The sequence below is a fragment of the Dromiciops gliroides genome, chromosome 2 (genome assembly GCF_019393635.1).
Source record: "Dromiciops gliroides isolate mDroGli1 chromosome 2, mDroGli1.pri, whole genome shotgun sequence".
Lineage (NCBI taxonomy): Eukaryota > Metazoa > Chordata > Mammalia > Microbiotheria > Microbiotheriidae > Dromiciops > Dromiciops gliroides.
Window position 1 is genome coordinate 292854291 of NC_057862.1, and position 19237 is coordinate 292873527.

At 37.3% G+C, this 19237-nt stretch overlaps 1 protein-coding gene across 1 annotated transcript in view; it reads right to left on the reverse strand.

Annotated features, from left to right (window-relative positions):
- Positions 1-19237, reverse strand: part of TECPR2 (tectonin beta-propeller repeat containing 2) — a 158528-nt gene that overhangs the window by 89499 nt on the left and 49792 nt on the right. The window contains exons 6-10 of the mRNA XM_043981322.1: positions 18277-18589; positions 16161-16293; positions 8779-9087; positions 5326-6341; positions 835-1018 (exon numbers count right to left, since the gene is read on the reverse strand). Of these exons, the coding sequence (XP_043837257.1) occupies positions 835-1018; positions 5326-6341; positions 8779-9087; positions 16161-16293; positions 18277-18589 (1955 nt within the window). The remainder of the gene's footprint in view (positions 1-834; positions 1019-5325; positions 6342-8778; positions 9088-16160; positions 16294-18276; positions 18590-19237) is intronic.

Below are 19237 nucleotides of genomic sequence, written 5' to 3' on the forward strand. Positions count from 1 at the left end.
GGCAATTGGGGTTAAGTGTCTTGCCCAGGGTCACACAGTTGGAAAGTGTCAAGTGTCTGATTCCAGATTTGAACTCAGGTCCTCCTGAATGCAGGTCCAGTGCTTTATCCACTGTGCCACCTAGCCCCCCCCCAACTTATATTTAAAAAAAAAAAAAGTTGTGCTCAGAAGTTTGGTGCAGCAAGCCCCTTTAAAGTTCTTAAATAAATAAAAGTGGAAGCAAAAGAAACAGGCAAAAAATTGGAATTCTAGGCAAAAACTGTGGAGAATTAGGGAAATGCAAGATTACAGGGCAGGTGATTTTATCAAATGTAGCATTATAACTCTAAAAGCTGTGGCAAAATAAAAAATAGATACTTTTGTGTATTCCTGAGGTTTCATATCATATCCAAGGCTCTATCTCTAACATCTCTACCATCTCATACATCCCATTATCCCTTTCTATCTCTTTCTCTGAGAATAATAATCAAATTAATATTACCATTCCTTCAGGAAGGGCATGTCAGTTGACTCAATTGTAGCTACCACTCCCCATCTCTATCACTTCCCAAACCAAAATATCCTTCACTGGCTATAATGCCTTCATTGATGCTGTCTTTCTCTACAAAGATGTAAGCTGCTTGATTAGAGTTTGTCTTATTTTCATATTTGTAAACTCCGAACTTAGCTTGGTACAGAGTATGTACTTATTAAATCATTTTCATTTCTTTCTTCTACCCTTCCTTCTTTCATTTCATGCTCACATATTCATGCTAGCATTAATAAAGTTAATGGTAGTAGTTTCTATTAGATTAGGTAAGGAAAGCTAGATGCCTAGAAGCTAAGGATTCTAACCTGAAGGAGAGACTGCCACCTGCTGGACTGCATCTTCAAATTTCTGCCACCGTATTCCAGCACTAGGGAGGCCGCTACAATACAGTCCACCTTTGTAGTCCAGGCACCAAATATACTTTTCTGAAACCACAAGGCTTAGGATTCCATAGCCAGGGCCAGAGTATCGCATCCAGCTTTCTGCAAACTAAGGAACAGTGGTTAGAACAGAGCTATATGGATTTGTATATAGGAGACAGGGTAGCATCATACATGTAAGAATATTTTCAACAGGCAGTATTTGCTTAAAATGATAAAAATTGTAAGAATGAAAGCAGATCTTCCTGTTTGGGGGAAGCATTGCAATTACGGTATCATAGAATGACAGTTATCTTTCCCCTTTAAAAAAATATAACACCAGAAATTCAGAAAATGATTATATAATATGATCAAACTTTTCATTATGCTTACAATCAGGGAATCCTTAATGTTTAACATAATCATAATACATTGAAAAGGAATATGCAAAAAAAAAATAATACAACTATCTAGTCTTATACAACAGATATGTTACCATAAAAGTTGGGAACGAATCTGAGAATTTAGGTCAATCCCTACTTGATACAGAACACAAAAGTAATGCATAAATAAATATCTGAGAATATTTCTCTCTACCTACAAAACTCATTGGACAACATTCTCAAAGAAATCAGAGGCCGTTTGGAATACTATCAAACAAACTTTCCTAAGCTCTCAGAAGAAAAAAAAATGAGAATGAAGAACAAAAACCAAAGAACTACTACTAATATAATTTTTTGAACGTAGGTACATTGCCCTCAAATAACAGAAAGCACCGAATTGACTCTCAGAGTTGGCAGAGAAAACTGAGTTCAATCTCTATCTGAACAAAAATTGCCCCTTTAAACACACCCAGACTTTGCTCTATGATTCTGAATAAAGAGAAACTCATTATCTCCAAAGGTGTCCCATTCCCCTTTTGTTTTTGTTTTTTGCGGGGCAATGGGGGTTAAGTGACTTGCCCAGGGTCACACAGCTAGTAAGTGTCAAGTGTCTGAGGCTGGATTTGAACTCAGGTCCTCCTGAATCCAGGGCCGGTGCTTAATCCACTGCGCCACCTAGCCGCCCCCCCCCCATTCCCCTTTTGGACAGCCAAATGTGAGGAAGCATTTCTTGACCTCAAGCTTAAATTTGCCTCTTCCCAACTCTACCCCCTTTCTCAACTAAGAGCCCCAGAAGTGAACACAACAATGCAGATGTGTCTGATGAAGGTAAAGTACAGCAGGACTATCAATTCCCTAATCCTTGACAAAATGATTCTCAATACAGTCCAAGGTCACATTTAGCTTTTGGGAATGGCCACATCACAAAGTGACTGATTATTTTGGAAGTGTTTAAGCAAAGACTAGATGACCACTTGTCAGGACGTTATAGAGAATTTTGTGTTCAACTAACTAGAAGACATTCTAAATATGGGAAGGATGACTAAAATTTTGAAAGCTGGTCAGAATTTTCATGATCTTTTAAAACCTGAGCTAGGTAAGTATTTACAATTTTTTACCTCTGCAAAATCCAAAAGGAAACTTCCCAATCTACACTTAATTTTACAATGTGAATATTAACTTCTCTGAGATGGGACACTTTTTGGGTATGTTATCTCAGGACAGGTAAGTTATCCCTCACTGATGACTCCACCAATGGCTCATTCTAGCACAGAAAGGCCCTTGGGTTCACAAAGGCTAAGTCACTAGCATAGGAGATCTAGCAGATTGCTATCCAGCTAGAAAGACTTAGCAGATGGTCCAGGGATAGAGAGAATGCCAATACTTTGAAGACTAACCTGGCAGCTAAGTTTGGAAGGCATGTTATACTATGTTGGCTACCAGATAATGCATTTTGGCCAAAGGAACTCTTGAAACTATGTACTAAGGCATGGAGAGGTTGTAATCTTTGTCAAAGGGAACAAAATGACAAATAGAATAATGATTCTTTTGAAGCTCTTATGTATAAATGTTTGAGGTTCATAAGTTTCAAATGAGTAGATTTTGCAATAACTTTGTGGTAAAGCTAAGAAAGAATATACACGTAAATTTCTATCATCATAATTCCTTACTGCAGTCTACTCACACCATGAGTGCAATATATGGTCAGTTTTGATGCTAAATGAATATTTACATAGTAAGGAAAGCACATGGTTGTTTTCATCATTTTCCTATACAAAGAATAACTTCATAATAATAGTAAAATAGGGGCAGCTAGGTGGCGCAGTGGATAAAGCACTGGCCCTGGATTCAGGAGGACCTGAGTTCAAATCCAGCCTCAGACACTTGACACTAGCTATGTGACCCTGAGCAAGTCACTTAACCCTCACTGCCCCGAAAAAAAAGTCATAGACATAATAATAGTAAAATAATTAATATTTCTATAGGGTCTACAAAGCTTTTCACATCCATCACATTATTTGATCTCCACAATCCTGCAAAGTAAGTAGCATGAGTATCATTGTTCTCCTCCAGGAAACTGTAGCTCAGGGAAATTAAATTGCTTTCTGAAGGCAACACACCTCGTAAGTTGCAAATCAAATATTTAAACCTAGGTTTTTTTGATTCTACGCCTAATCCTCTTTCTACCATACAAGGGAATGGAATCAAAGCGGTGTAACTTTGTCACAGAAGTGCCGTGGTTTTCTACTGCACCTGTGCTTCTCATTATTATTACTGTTCATTAGCACAGATAATAAAAAGATGGGCAGACAGGAAGAGTGGAATTAATAATCTAAAAATCTTTCATATTTAGCTTTAGAATGTAATTTGTCAATTATAGCTGGATATGAATGAGGTTGAAGTTCTCTACTTCAAACTAAATACTGAAAGCCACGCCATAAAGACATGACTCAGAGGAAACCAGAAATCTATCCTGATTTCCCAACCATATGCCCTCAATATAACTCCCCAAACACAGCATGATTCCTCAAAGTGATGCAAAATTACATCAGCCTACATAAAGCAGAATAATTCACTTTTTCCCTAAGACAAGGAGAAAATTAAGTAACTCTTTTTGCCTTCTCTTCAAGGTCCTTTTGACCAGAATAAATGAACACCCAGATTTTGTTAAGAAAGGATTTCTCAAGCAATAACACCATCACTAAGTATTTGCCAACAAGGTTTGCTTTGGATAAACTGACATAGAGAACTAAAAATGTTTTGTATTTCCATATGGGCTATCCCTTCTAGAGCAAGGCTATTTTAAATAAGGAAAAAGATTCATGAGCTGCTATAGCCAAAATAACACATCACCTGCAGGACAACGGTCTGAGCACTGGACGATAAAGGGTCACACGTCTAGAGCTGGAAGGGATCGCAGAGGTCATTTAGTCCAACCCCTTTATTTTACAGACAAGGAGATGAAGACCCAGGGAGTTTAAGTGACTTGCCCAAGGTCACACAAGTAGTAAACATCAGAGGTTAGATTGGAGCACAGGTCCTCTGACTGAAGAGCGCAGATTCCTTCCACTGTGCCTTAGGAGCCTTTCTCTTACCTGACTGGTTGCTCTCTGCTGTATACTAGCAGGACTTTATGTACAGCCTTTTCAGCCTGGGAGGTCCCTGTCTAGCTCTGTAAACCATTGGAATAGCCTGCAAGAAGCCAGGGTTCCTTCCATACAATAATGAGTCTTTGGAAGAAGACCTCAGTGGTCTTAGGCAAAAAATAATTCATAAATATGTGAGAAAATAAAGGGATTTGGCAGATACTCGAAGGCTCACCTGGAGATTAATCTAAACTGACTGAATTAAATGAGAGTGATTGACTGCTGATTAGCCTACTTCAAGTTGATTAGATTGTGACCACATCTACCTGGCCCTTAAAGAGGTATTGTTCCCAGAAACTAAAGATTTTGAACTTAACTGGAGACCATCTTCAAGTCCAGTGAACCAATGGATTTGGATGACGCCTACCAATCAGCTTGGAGCAGTGTGTAAGGACCACCTCTGCTCCAGACCTATAAAAAGCTTCCACACTCAGTTTGAGGAAGTGCATGATTGAAGCAGGCTTATGGTAGAGGACTTGAGGAAGAACCTGAGCAGGCTGGAACTCTAGGCTAGATAGGCCTTTTCTTGACTTTCTGGGCAGCTAGGTGGCACAGTGGATAAAGCACTGGCCCTGGATTCAGGAAGACCTGAGTTCAAATCCGGCCTCAGACACTTGACACTTACTAGGTGTGTGACCCTAGGCAAGTCACTTAACCCTCATTGCCCCGCCAAAAACAAAAACAAAAAAAAACTTTCTGAACTCCTCGTGAATACCTAGTATGCTTCAATAAATGCTTAATGCCCAAAGACTGGTGCTAAAGCTTCTAATTTAAGGCGACCACACATTTAGATTTTAAACATCACAAATATTTTAAGATATTTAGTAAAACCAAAACCAAACACTCCAACATAATTTATCACTCCTAAGCTCTAAAAATCTTCCATAAGTGATCTGATTTTTACCTACCTGATCTGATTTTAACAAGACCATTTCCTCAAGATTTGCCTTGGCCATATCCTGGAGAGAAAGGCTACCACCAAGTTCAGCTACACTTGCTTCAGATGATGAGTAAGGCAGACCACGTGCATAAATATCCTCTTCATCACTGGATGTTAACACTTGTTCTTGTAAGGGCTGTTCAATTTTAGTCTCATGGATAACGGGCACTGAAGTCGACACCTGAGGAATTGATTCTATTTCAAGTTTCCTCAAGTCAAATTCAAAAGGTATACTTTTTTTCTGCTGATCAAGAACATTATCTTTTATGAGACTATAGCAGGAATCTGAACTGAGGTTTTCTGGGGCCACATTCATTGAAAAACATTCCAACATCCCCGGCATCTCTATCCAGTTTTCATCACTTCTTTTCCCAGGTAGCAACCTTTCAGCACTTGATAGGGTATTGGGACTTGAAGGCACTGTTTGTGTATCTGTGCAGTTTTTTTCAGAAAAAGCGTTTTCAGCATCATGAATTTTCAGTTCACATATTGTTTCATCTGCTTTTTGTAATTCAGGAAAGTCATCTTCCTGGTTGGGAAACTCTTGACCATTTTGCTCACCATCCACAAGAAAATGTCTGGGTTTGAATTCTTCTGCATCATCAACTTCTATATCTTCAGTCAGGTGTACTGGTAGATTAGAAATTAAATTATCTGTGTCCATTCCACTGTCATGATTGCATGTTAGCATTGCATTTTTACTCTCATTTTCCAAATCTAATAAGTCTGGAATAGATTCTGACACTTCAAGAACACTAAAGGTTTCAGAGTCATTATTTTCATGTGAAACACTATGCAATTCCCCACTGAAAATGCTCTGCTGATCAGGAGAATCTGTACTTGTCTGATCTAGACTGCTGCCCAGAAAACTTGAGGTCATGGAACATTGGTCTGTGGTCGTTGAGTGAGGACTTTCATCAGAAAACTGATGTTCATAACATGGAGTTCCTTCAAGGGAGCAAGGTGCTTTTCTGGTCCCGCTTTCTAATTAAAAACAAGATTTGAGTAAATTATGAATATGTGAAATACTAAGAAAATGATTAAAAATACAACTATCTGCTTCAATCAAAAGAGAAAATAATTTATTATTCTAATACTTAAATTAATATTATTCTAATTGAAATAACTATTCTAATTATTGTTATTAATTCTAATTATGTTATAATTAAAATAAAATTATTCTTATATTTAAAGTTAATCATTTGTTAAGGGGAAGATTCTTGGCAATGTACATTATCTTATTTCAAGACAGAAGAATGTTTTATGTGTCTATGAATTTTGGGCTTAAATTACTTTATTCTGGATAATAACGTTTGTCTAATTTATTCATCGTTATGAATGCATGCCTGTGTAATGAGGTGTCCATTCTTCATCCCCTTGAGAGAAACGAGTATTAATAACTAATGATTTAAGAAAATCCAGAGTTCTTCCTTTTTCTAAAGTCCTCATGCATTCACGTATTCATGCATGCTTGCATACATGCATTCATTCATTCTTTAAAATTTGTTTTCATTCATTCATTTTTGAAGGGCAATGAGGATTAAGTGAATAAAGCATTTGCCCTGATTCAGGAGGCTCTGAGTTCAAATCTGGCCTCAGACACTTGACACTTACTAGCTGTGTGACCCTGGGCAAGTCTCATTGCCCTACGAAAAAACAAAACAAAACAAAAAACTGTGAACCCACTGCCATGACTAATCTTTGGCATTCCAGTGTCACTGAGCCTTTTATTAAAGAAACACTACCATTATTAATAAAATGATTAATTTCCCAGAAACTATGTCACACTCTCAATGTTTTCTGGATGAGGAAAAGAGAATTGGCTTAATTAATGATCCCAGAGGACTATGTGGCTGTATAGTTAGCATTCACATAGGGTGAAGCACTACAGATCTCATTTTATCTTCACAACAATTCTGGGAGATAGGTGCTATTATCCCCATTTTACAGACAGAGGTTAAGTAACTTGGCCAGGGTCACAAAGCTAGTAAGTTTCTGGGGCTACATTTAAATTCAGGCCTTTAGACTTTAGGTACAGTGTTCTATCCACATCACTAGCTCACTGCCTCTTGTGCTAAGAACTAGGGATACAAACAGAAAAGCAAGCCAGGATGTAATCTCAAGCTAATGAAGGAGACAACATATAAGGAAAGTTTCAACTACAAAATGCAATTCTGGCAAGTTACTGGGAAGGAAGGCCACCCTAGTATTCTTCTAGGACCAAAGACGACAACAGCATATTGTGGTATGTAAACCATTTCCTTTAAGGGGACTGGAAGCAAATACAGTACCCAACTTACTAAGATTGTGAGGGTCCTAGCTCATTCTTGGCACAAAAAATATATAATATGCTCCTGGTATTGCATAACATGAAAGGCGAAAAGCCTATTCAGCATCCTAAAATTTCCACACTTAACATTTGCAAAACATGTCATTTATTAGTTAAGCTTTTAAGAAGCTAGAATATTAAAACCTTTGAGGAAAGGATATAGATCTCTTACTTTTCTTTAGGACATTTTCTTATCTTCATGCATGGAAATGTCATGTGTATATGTTCAAAACTCTTCAGTAGCTCCCTACTGCGTAGCAAGTAAAGGTCAAACTCCTTTTACTTTGCATTCAAGGCCCTACATAATCCAGCATCACCCTACTTTATCTCACATTACCTCTCTCTGTGTAGCTAGTCTACACTCCAACCAAATTCCATTACTTAAACACACTCTGTATCTGCCCACTTCTCTGCCTTTGTTTATTGTTGGTTTGGTTTTTTTTTTTTTGGGGGGGGGGGGATGAGGGTTAATTGACTTGCCCAGGGTCACACAGCTATTAAGTGTCAAGTGTCTAAGGCTGGATTTGAACTCTGATCATCCTGAATCCAGGGCCGATGATTTATCTACTGCACCACCTAGCTGCCCCCTGCCTTTGTTTATTCTTTCTTATTCCAGGGAAGAAATATGAGATGAAGTACAAAAGAAAGACATATATATTTATAATATATAACAATTACATAGAGAAGTACAAATAAGAATAAAAAAATAAATAAGAAACTGGCTAACTGACCAGAGATGTTAGGAAAGGGTTCAGGAGGGAAGCTATATTTGAATTCAGCTTTAAAAGGATAAATAGGAATTCAATAAGGAGAAGACCTGGCATTCTTCTTCCCCAGTAATAAACATGGGGCTTTGCATACAACTAGCATTTCATATTTATTGAATCAAAAAAAACCCCAACAAAACAAAACAAAACAAAAAAACCTAAAACAGGCAGATACATTGATTACCTCTTAGGAATTAATAAAAATATTCAACAAAAAGTATTATTGGAATATGTATGAACATGATACATTTCTAAAGGAGGAAAGCAGTTATTGGTATATAAATTAGAAGATTTTGAGTAGAATTTGTAAAAGATGCTACAATACCTTGCTTTTTCTTTTTCTTTTTCACTTTAATGGGTTTCACAATAAGTTCTTGGTCAAAATCTTCACAGCTAATTACACTGAACCTGTGAGAAGGCTGGTTTTCTTTCAATACTTCAGTAGACCCTTGGTCTCCAGTTGTCAGGAAACTGGAACTGCTGTCTACAGAGTTCACAGAACTACTTCGACTTCTTGATTCACTGGTGACAGAGGAGCCTCTGTTTCTGGTTTCACTACTAAAGGTCCCTAGCTTATCCAAACTTTGCAGGTGGATTTTCTCAGGATATCCCAAGGTTTCTATGCCATCTCTACCTACAAAGGAAGAGTCAATTTTTGTTACTGGGAGAAAAATCACCTACTCTATTTCAGCTTGTTATTCTCAAAACACCAAGAAGCAGAGAGAATTTCGGCCAGGAGCCTAGCAAAGCATGTGAAATTCTGAACTGGAGTCATAAGACTAGCAACATCAAAAGAATTCAACCAATGAAAGGCTTAAAGGTACAATACCTACACAAAGGTTATAAGAAAAGCTTCTGTTTCCCTGGAAACTGATATGTTAAAAGCAGTAAGGGAATTCACTGTTGTTGTAAATTGATTAATAATAACAGGATCTGCACTAACTGCAGATCATAGTTTCTCATTTAAATTTATCATTATGGAAATATGGAAATGTCTGTGAATTAGGAAAAGAAATCTAAGGCAGCTTAGAGATAAAACACCAATTTCACTTATTTATTGGCTCCTGGTATAATTAAACTGTATACATTCATATAGTATATGATAATCAAGAGTTGAAAGGGTATTTGAAAAATGTCATTCTAATTAAGAGAGGTCACATGTAATAGAGAGGAAAGAGCAGAAAACCTGGGTTGAAGTCCCAGTTTGACAATGGACTTCTAGTTGTACAATGAGTGAACTGTGCTTTTCCTACTTGAAAAATAAGGGTAATAATTCTTGCACTACATAATCACACAATTATTGTGAAGAAAGAAATGCTCTGTAAAATGAAAACTGCTATGTAAACTATAAAACATAATTCCTGTAGCCATTTATAGCAAGAGTAATTTTCAGAAGAGAAACATAAAAAAAGAACAATTTATCAACCTAACAAAGATTATCAATTTGGCTTGATTTTAAAAACATACATTGAGAGGCTACTATTTACAGAATAAGACCTGAATTCCTACATACCCAGTTCAAATAACTCTTCCTCACAAAATTAAGGAATCTCAAAGTTAGAAGGAACCTCAGCAGTCATCTAACACAAATCATACATTAAGAGACGCTATTTCTCCAACATCCTGACAAGTAAACATCAAGGAGACTCACTTCTTAGACATCCCCTTCTCTGAAGCTGTCCCTGACCAACCCCCCCAAAGTTATAATCTTTTCTTTCTCAGACACCTCTTTTATGGCACTTACACTTATGTCCTAGGTTCTCTCCTGGTTTTCTTCCTTGTCTGAGTAATACTAGGGTTCTTTTACTGGTTCATTGTCCATATCACACCCACTAATCATGGGCGTACATCGAGCTTGTATCCTGGGTCCCCCCTTCTCTTTTCTCTCTATATATTCTCTCACTTGGTAGCCTTTTCAGCTCCCATGGATTCACACACCATTATTTATGCAGGTAACTCCTCCTCCTAATCACCCACATGCCCCCACCTCCAACTCTAGTCCCTCACCAGCATCACCAAATGGATGTTCTACAGACACCTCAAATTCAACATGCCCAAAACAGAACTCATCATCTTCCTCCACAAACCCACCTCCTGCCAAGCCTCCCTTTTACTGTCAAGGTACCATGATTCTTCTAGTCACCCAGGCCCAAAACATTGGTGTCATTCTTGACTCCTCACTTTCATTCACCAGATACATCTAATCAGTTGTCAATCTCTTTTCTAGCTCCATAGCATCTCTCACCAATGTCTCTTCTTCACTTACACAGTGACCAGCCTAGTTTAGATCGTCATCACCTCTCACCCCAACTACTGTAGTAGCCTCTTTGATCTCCCTGCCTCTAGTCTCTTCATCAGTTTAATCCTTACTTTACACAGCAACCAAACTCATTTTCCTAAAATGAAGGTCTGACCATATCATCCCCCTATTAAATAAATTCCAGTGGCTCCCTATTACTTATGGGATTAAATCAACTCTTCTTTTGGCATTTAATGCTCTGCACAACTTGGCCCCTTCCTACCTTCCGATCTTCTTATACATTACTCCATTCCACAAACTATACCATGGGAACGTCATTGTTCTTTATGCATAACTCTCTACCTCCTGTCTCTGTGCTACCCACAAGTCTTGAAATTATTTAGACTTGGTCTAAATTCTACTTTCTAAACAAGTCTCTCCTGATCCTACTCTACTAATGCCTTAATTGCCAGAACATGTTTACTTTGTATATATTCTCAATATACTTACATATATATCTACTTTCTCCCCAATAGAATGTAAGCTCATTGAGGGCAGAGGTTATTTCATTTTTGTCTTTGTATATCCAGCAACTAGCACAGTGCTTAACACATAGTGGACACCTAATTAGTTAGTACCTGTTAATTGGTTATCATGCATTAATGTCGTCTAATTATTTGGGCATATGTTATATCCCCTCTACATAATTTTAAGCTCCATGAGAGCAAGGACTATGTTTTAACTTATTTTTGGATCTCCTCCAACATCTAACATTGCAAAGGCAAATGTACATAAAAACCTAGCTTCTGTTTAATTTTTCAAACATTTATTGCCTGCCTATTTTATATTAAGCCCTAGAATAAAGTCAAAGGTATTTTAAGTTCTAGAGCTCTACCAAATCAAGAGTGAAAAAATTTTCAATGCTTTATGGGTTGGATCGCAGATTGTTTTAAAGTTTCTTCTAACATGACTAACCCTGATTGTCAATGAACTCCCCAAAACAGAGCTAAATCCTAAGCTAGAACAAGCATGTGGCTACCATTATCTCAAAATGACTTATGCCTGCAGGCGATTTACCATTGGTAAGTAATTCAGATTTATCGCTTGGTTACAGAATCACTGAATCACAAAATGTTAGAGCTGGAAGGGGCCTGAAAAATAATATAGCTCAGTGTTTTCATTTTATGGAAGAGGAAACTGAGGACTAGAGAACAGAGGGTTACACCCAAGTCTTTTGACTCCTAATCCAGGGCTCTTTCCACAATACCATGTTGTCTTTCTCTCTTCTCACACTGCACTTAATGTGATACTCTCTACACTGTATCTGACTTAATCAGACTTATTTCCCATTTAACTTTCAATTTTCCCAATATATTTGAGTGACAAATATCTAGAAATACACAAGTGGCATAATTTTCAATTTTCCTACTAGCTATACTTGCCTTCTATATTTTAACATCAGAATAAAATGTGATGGTTTAGTTGAATTATACTAATTTATCCATTTAAGGAAGCAAATGAAAATTACCCTGCTCAAGTTTATCCTTTACAGTCAAAGGTGATGGTGGTATTATTATCTGTGCTTAACTTTTCACCAAAATGAGGACTTTTACAAGTTATTTATACTTGTATGTGGGTGCAATGAATCATACACATTTCTGTCCACGATTTTCTGCTCCAAGCTTTTAGCACAATAATTCCACCTTGTGGGTATTAGTTTATGCTGAGAATAGTAATAATGATGACAACAGCCCTAAGGTCAGAGGCAGACAAGAAAGAAGAAGAGAAAGGGATGAATCATAGACTGTTAGAGCTGGAAGGAACTTGAGAGATCAGGTGATCAAAACTCCCTTCATTTTAAAATGAATGAGGGGGCAGCTAGGTGGCACAGTAGTAGATAGAGCACCGGCCCTGGAGTCAGGAATACCTGAGTTCAAATCCAGCCTCAGACACTTAACACTTACTAGCTATGTGACCCTGGGCAAGTCACTTAACCCCAATTGCCTCACTAAAAAAAAAAACAAAAAAAGCAACTGTTAAAATGAATGAGAACCACCACTAAAACTTAAGAATGCTATCCAATGCTACACCATTGATCTGGATGTCCATCAAAGGAGTGAACCAGCTGCTATGGTCAACAATCTGTTGATTATAGATGTGTGAAAGCAAAACCCAACCCTAAAAATATCAGTCTTTGCTTTATAATAAAGTGCTGGAATTTGGGCTTCTAAGTAGCTGGAAAAAATATCTGAACAAATGGGGAATGTACTTTTCAGAGCACTGGAATTGGAGTTGGTGGACCAGGACTGAAATCCCAACTCTGCTACTTACAACCTGTGTGACCTTGGGCAAGTCACTTGACTTCTTTGGGCCTCAGTTTCTTCATCTGTAAAATGAGGGGGTTGGACTAGATGATTTCTTAAGGTCCTTTCCAGTTCTAACCCTATAATCCTATGACCCTAGGAGAGATAAAAGAATAAGCTTACTGAGAGAGATTGTAGATAATTGGAAAGGAGATGGGAGAGGCATGCACAGGGTAAAGCTTCTACAGGTTAAAAAAAGTACCAAAATACAATGAGAGGACCCACATGTACAAAAATATTTATAGCTGCTCTTTACGTGGTAGCAAGGAATTGGAAGTTGAGAGGGTGCCCATCAATTGGGGAATGGCTGGACAAGTTGTGGTATATGAATACAATGGAATACTATTGTGCTGTAAGAAATGATGAGCAGGAAGAGTTCAGAGAAACCTGGAGGGTCTTACGTGAGCTGATGATGAGTGAGATGAGCAGAACCAGAAGAACATTGTACATAGTATCATCAACATTGAGTGTTGACCTACTGTGATGGACTATATTCTTCTCACCAATGCAATGGTACAGAAGAGTTCCAGGGAGCTCATGATAGAAGAGGATCTCCAAATCCAAGAAAAAAAAAAGAAAGAAAGAACTGTGGAGTATAGATGCTGATTGAACCATATTATTTCTTTTGTTTTGGGTGCTGTTGTTTTTTTTTTCTATTTTGAGGTTTTGCATCACTGCTCTGATTCTTTCTCTTGTAACAGGATTAATGCAGAAATAGGATTAATGTTATTATGTGTATATATATGTGTGTGTATATATATATATATATATGTATATATATATGTATATGTATAGAGATATATAGATATAACCTGTATCAGATTACCTGCTGTCTAGGGGAGGGGGGAGGGAGGGGAGGGAGGGAGAAAAATCTGAAATTGTAAAGCATGTATAAACAAAAGTTGAGAACTATCTTTACATGTAACAGAAAAAATAAAATACCTCATACATTAAAAAAAAAATACAATGAGAGGGGAGAATGTTGGACTTTATGGTCCTGCTTACTTTCTCAGAGGATTTCTGTGGTCAAATATAAGATACAACAGGACATTCACAACATCAAAGAGTTTCAGAGTTGGAGGAGAAAGGGCTTTAGAATCTATTATCTAGTCCAGCCTCTTCACTGAGAACTTTCAGAACCAGTGATCTGTCCTTAGCCTTGTGTCCCTTAACCTTTTAATCAATGACAAAATTTCCAGATGACACAAAGCATGGAATGAATTGCTAACATGCTACATAACAGAGTGAAGATACAAAAAGATCTTGACAGGATAGATCATTGGGCTGACTAATCCTACAAATTTTAATGAGGATTTAATGTAAAATGTTATATTTGGATTAAAAAAATGATTTCAAGAGTACAAGATAGGAAGGGCATGGCTAGATGAAAGAGATCAGAGAAAATTATAAATTGATTATGAGTCAATGTGTAAATGATATCCAAAAAAGCTAATGAGATTTTTCTACTGCATTAGAAGAGGTATAGCTTCCCCAGGAATAAGGAGGTGACAGTGCTGTCATATTCTACCTTAGTTAGACCACATGTGCAATACCACCTTCAGTTCAGGGTGACACAATTTAGGAAGGATATTAACAAGCTGAAACTGTCCAGAGTACAGCAACCAAAATGATGAAAAGCCTTGAGTTCATGCCATATAAGAAATCAATGAAGGAAATGGGAACATTTCACACAGAGACCAGAAAATGTAGATGAGACATTATAACTCTTAAAATATTTGCAAACCTGTCACATGAGAAGAATTAAGACTTGGAGTTTGGCCCTAGAGATTAGAATTAAGTTGCAAAAAGGCAACTTTATGCTTGATATAAGTTTAAAAAAACAACCTTCCTAACTATTAAAACTATCATCCAAGTGATCTACCTAAAGGGTAATGGGTTGCCCCTAGAAGTATTGGATTCATCATTCAGTCAACAAGTATTTATTAAGTGACTAATATATGCTGGGCACTGTGCTAGGTGCTGGGGTTATAAAGACAAAAACAAAAAGTCCCTGTCCTCAAGGAACTTTCACTCTATTGGAAGGAAACATTTATTTTTTGGTTTTGGTTCTTAATCCAGACCTATAACTCTGGTTTTGACATTCCACTGATCTAGAATAGCAACTCAGGAGGCAGCTAAATGGCACAGTGGATAAAGCACCAGCCCTGGATTCAGGAGAACCTGAGTTAAAATCCGGCCTCAGACACTTGACACTTACTAGCTGTGTGACCCTGGACAAGTCACTTAACCCTCACTGCCAAACACACACACACACACAAATAGTTCTTCTAGAATAGCAACTCACCTTTAACCAACAGTTTTAGAGTTGCCTGGAAGCATTGTGTGGTGCCCTCATTTACCTATCGTAACACAGGTCAGGATGTGTACAAAGGTCAGGAGATGGGAGACAGAACGTTGCATATGAAAACTGGGAGGTTATTTCTCACTGAGGGACTAGGGAGGGTGGTCTTCAAGCAAAGGCTGGTTTAGCACCAGTATGTTATAATAAAGATTCATTTTTAGTTATGAGTTGGAATAAATCATCTCTGAGATCACTTCTAACTCTGAGAGCCTGTGGTTAACCCAACAATACAAAGTAAGACAGTGACTGACAGATCTGGAGTTAGATAGAACCTGGGTACCCTGATTTCATGTCTAGGATTCTTTCCTACATTCTAAATCCTTTTTTTCCTAGGTCCAAAGATCATTTCTTTTTTTTTCTTTTTTTTTTTAAGTGAGGCAATTAGGGTTAAGTGACTTGCCCAGGGTCACACAGCTAGCTAGTAAGTGTTAAGTGTCTGAGGCCGGATTTGAACTCAGGTACTCCTGACTCCAAGGCCGGTGCTCTATCCACTGCGCCACCTAGCTGCCCTCCAAAGATCATTTCTAAGGTCAAGATTTTGTTTAAACAATAATATAAAGTATCCTTAAAAGTAGTCAAAGAGTACATTGAACAGGATTGAAAATCTTTTTTAAATTCCTTCAAGTTGATAGTAGCTGAAAAATTTTAAACATGAAAAATAAGAATGCTTACATCTTACAATCCCTAATGTAATTCATGATTTTACAAAATAAACACCACTGTGTTTTCAAAAAAATACAAACCTATTGATCCTAGTCCTTCAGGTCTGCTCGAAATTCTTATAATGTTCCTATCCCCCTTTAAGAAGAATATTTCATTTTCAGTACAGGATACTGATACGATATCACCTGAACCTTCCAAACCAGCAATTGTAGCCTGTCAAAAACAAACAAACAAACAAATAAAACCAGATCATACTTTAAAACAAACAGGATCTGTTGGAATCCCATGTAAGCAAGCAAAAACAGTACTTTACTATGACAAATTAATTGCTGAATGACTTTTAAGTAGCTGTGTGTCTTTGGGCACCTTACTTCACCTCAGTGATCCCATGTGCTGATCAAAAAGTGAAGGGGCAGGCCAGATAACTACTAAGATTCCCTCCAATCCTGATGTTCTAGGGAAAGCAATTGGGAATCATGCCAAAAAAGTGGTTAAAACATCCATACTGGGGCAGCTAGGTGGCACAGTGGATAGAGCACCAGTCCTGGAGTCAGGAGGACCTGAGTTCAAATCCAGCCTCAGACACTTAACACTTACTAGCTAGCTGTGTGATCCTGGGCAAGTCACTTAACCCCAATTGCCTCACTAGAAAAAAAAAACAAAAACAAACATCCATACCCTGACCAGTCAGATCCCACTGCTGACATATACCCCAAGAAGGCAAAACAATTGATGGTCTCAGACAAGATAGAGTTTACTGTGAATCTATTCAAATAAAACACATGAAATATTTTTATTTTTCTTCCTCAGGCAGGATGAGGGGTATAAAGGTAAAGAGATTCAAGGGGCTAAGTGTGAGGATAGCAGTTGTAGGATACCAACATTCAGGCTCTGCTCTCCTCTTGGATCCTCCCCACCTCCAAAAAGAAAAGAAAGATAATGAAGAACTGTAAGAGAGATGAAATAATAAACTAAGAAGAACTTGGGGTAGAGGAAAAATAATTTCAATTCAATTAAATAAGTATAGCAAATTTTCAATAGCAAGTGCTGTTGTTGTAGCAATGAATCTGTACAACTCTTCTGGAAAGTAATTTGAAATCATTCTAAGAAAGTGATTAGATGCCCACATTCTTTGACCAGTGAGATCCCTGGATATATGCTGGCATATACCCTTGTCAACTGGAACAGAACCAGCCTCTAACCTGTGAATAGCCAGAGCTGAACAGAGCAGGCCACAGATAGGAAAGTCAGGAATTAAATAAAGTTTTATTTTCAGAGTGGAAAAAAAAAAGGCTTACAAGAAGGTCAAAGATAGAAAGAAAGGCAGAATCTGCACCAAAATGTTTATATAGTACACTGTCATAGTAAAGAATTGGAAACAAAATAGATGCCTATTGATTGGAAAATGGCTAAAGAAATTGTGATGCATTAATGTGATCAACTATTACTTCATTATAATAAAAGGTGAGTATGAAGAATAGAAAGAAACAAGGGAAACTCATATAAACTGATGCACGGTAAAGTAAGCAGTACCAGGAAAACAATTACACACAATGAGTATAATGTAAAAGGAAAGAACAATTTAAAAAATCAAAAGTAAATGCTATGAAATCATAATGATCAAGCTTGTCCCCCCCAAAAGGGGAAATAAGAATGCCTCTTTCTTCCTTTGTTGCAGAAGTCAGGGAGTATGAGTGTGGAACATTGCATATACCATTGGATTGATACTACTTTTAAGAGATGCCTCTCTGGATAAGGAAGAGTGAAAGGATATACTGGAAAATGAAGGTGATATAAAATTTTAAGATACTGATAAAATTAATTTTTAAAAGTTTCAAAACCATGAAATAAAAAAATACAGGGGCAGCTAGGTGGCACAGTAGATAAAGCACTGGCCCTGGATTCAGGAGTATCTGAGTTCAAATCCGGCCTCAGACACTTGACACTTACTAGCTGTGTGACCCTGGGCAAGTCACATTTCCTCATTGCCCCATTAAAAATAAATAAATAAATAAATAATAACTAGAAAAATTAGCAAAGCATTCCACAATTGTCCATATTAAGTAAAAGGAAAAGAGGTACAGCAAGAAAGCAAAGACTTTATACATCATTAAAGGAGAAATGAGACAATAAAATTTTACATACAAACAATATCTCAACTAAAAGTAAACACTTACATGCAGTGACTTTACCTACCTGGTTTATAGTATCTAATAAATAAATACTATATTCATTCCAGCTCAGTACCCATCCATCTTGAAAAAAGCATGACACAAGCCCTAGGTGTTTCTCTGAGAAGGTGCAACTTCCCTTGTCAGCTGGTTCAAGTCGAGGATACAGTTCAAAGGGTTTTACTCCTCCAGCAAAAACATCTTTTAAAATAAATGTAGCCTGAACTGTTCCATGGACATCAGCCTTCCATAACCGTAGCCCAGGCCTTGAAGCATATAATGTGAGGTCACTCTGCTTGCACAATCCAGGTATAAAACATGCTCCAAATTTCCCTGTGCTAAAATTAAAGGCGAAAAAGAAGAAGTAAGAAACCATACACACAAATTTGATTTGGGATTATTACTATTATATGGTTTTAATCAAGCTAGGATTTGGTCAGTCTAAACTGAGGTTAATTTTTCTCTTTAACTATTTGTTTCATGTTCATCTTTTCCCTCTGTTCTCTATAAGGAAGATGTAAAAAACATTAACCTATTAAAATTCCTGAACTTATCCTCTTTAAAGTCTCATATAAAATAATTCTGGGTCTAATGTTCAAGTAGAAGTGTTCTTTCATTTCTTCAAAGTTTATCAATATTAGGACTATTACGAAATACAAAATTACTGTGTTGACCAGGGACCAGTGTGTTTTAGTGGTCCTTTGGAGGTTCCCTATTAATGTCATTGGGATATAGTGGAAAGAATATTGGGCTTGGAATAAAAAACATAACCAGGTTCAAGTCTTGGATCTGCACTTAATTAGCAATGTGACTGGACAATTTATCTAATCTCTATGAGCCTTGGTTTTCTCAACTATGAAATAAGGAAACTTGCCTTACTTACATATATGTGTGTGTTACCTATGCAACGACAAAAACAACATCACCAGAATTACCCCAAGGCCGCAAGCTGTAGAGTGGTCTTCAGTTCCTCTCTATCTCTCCCT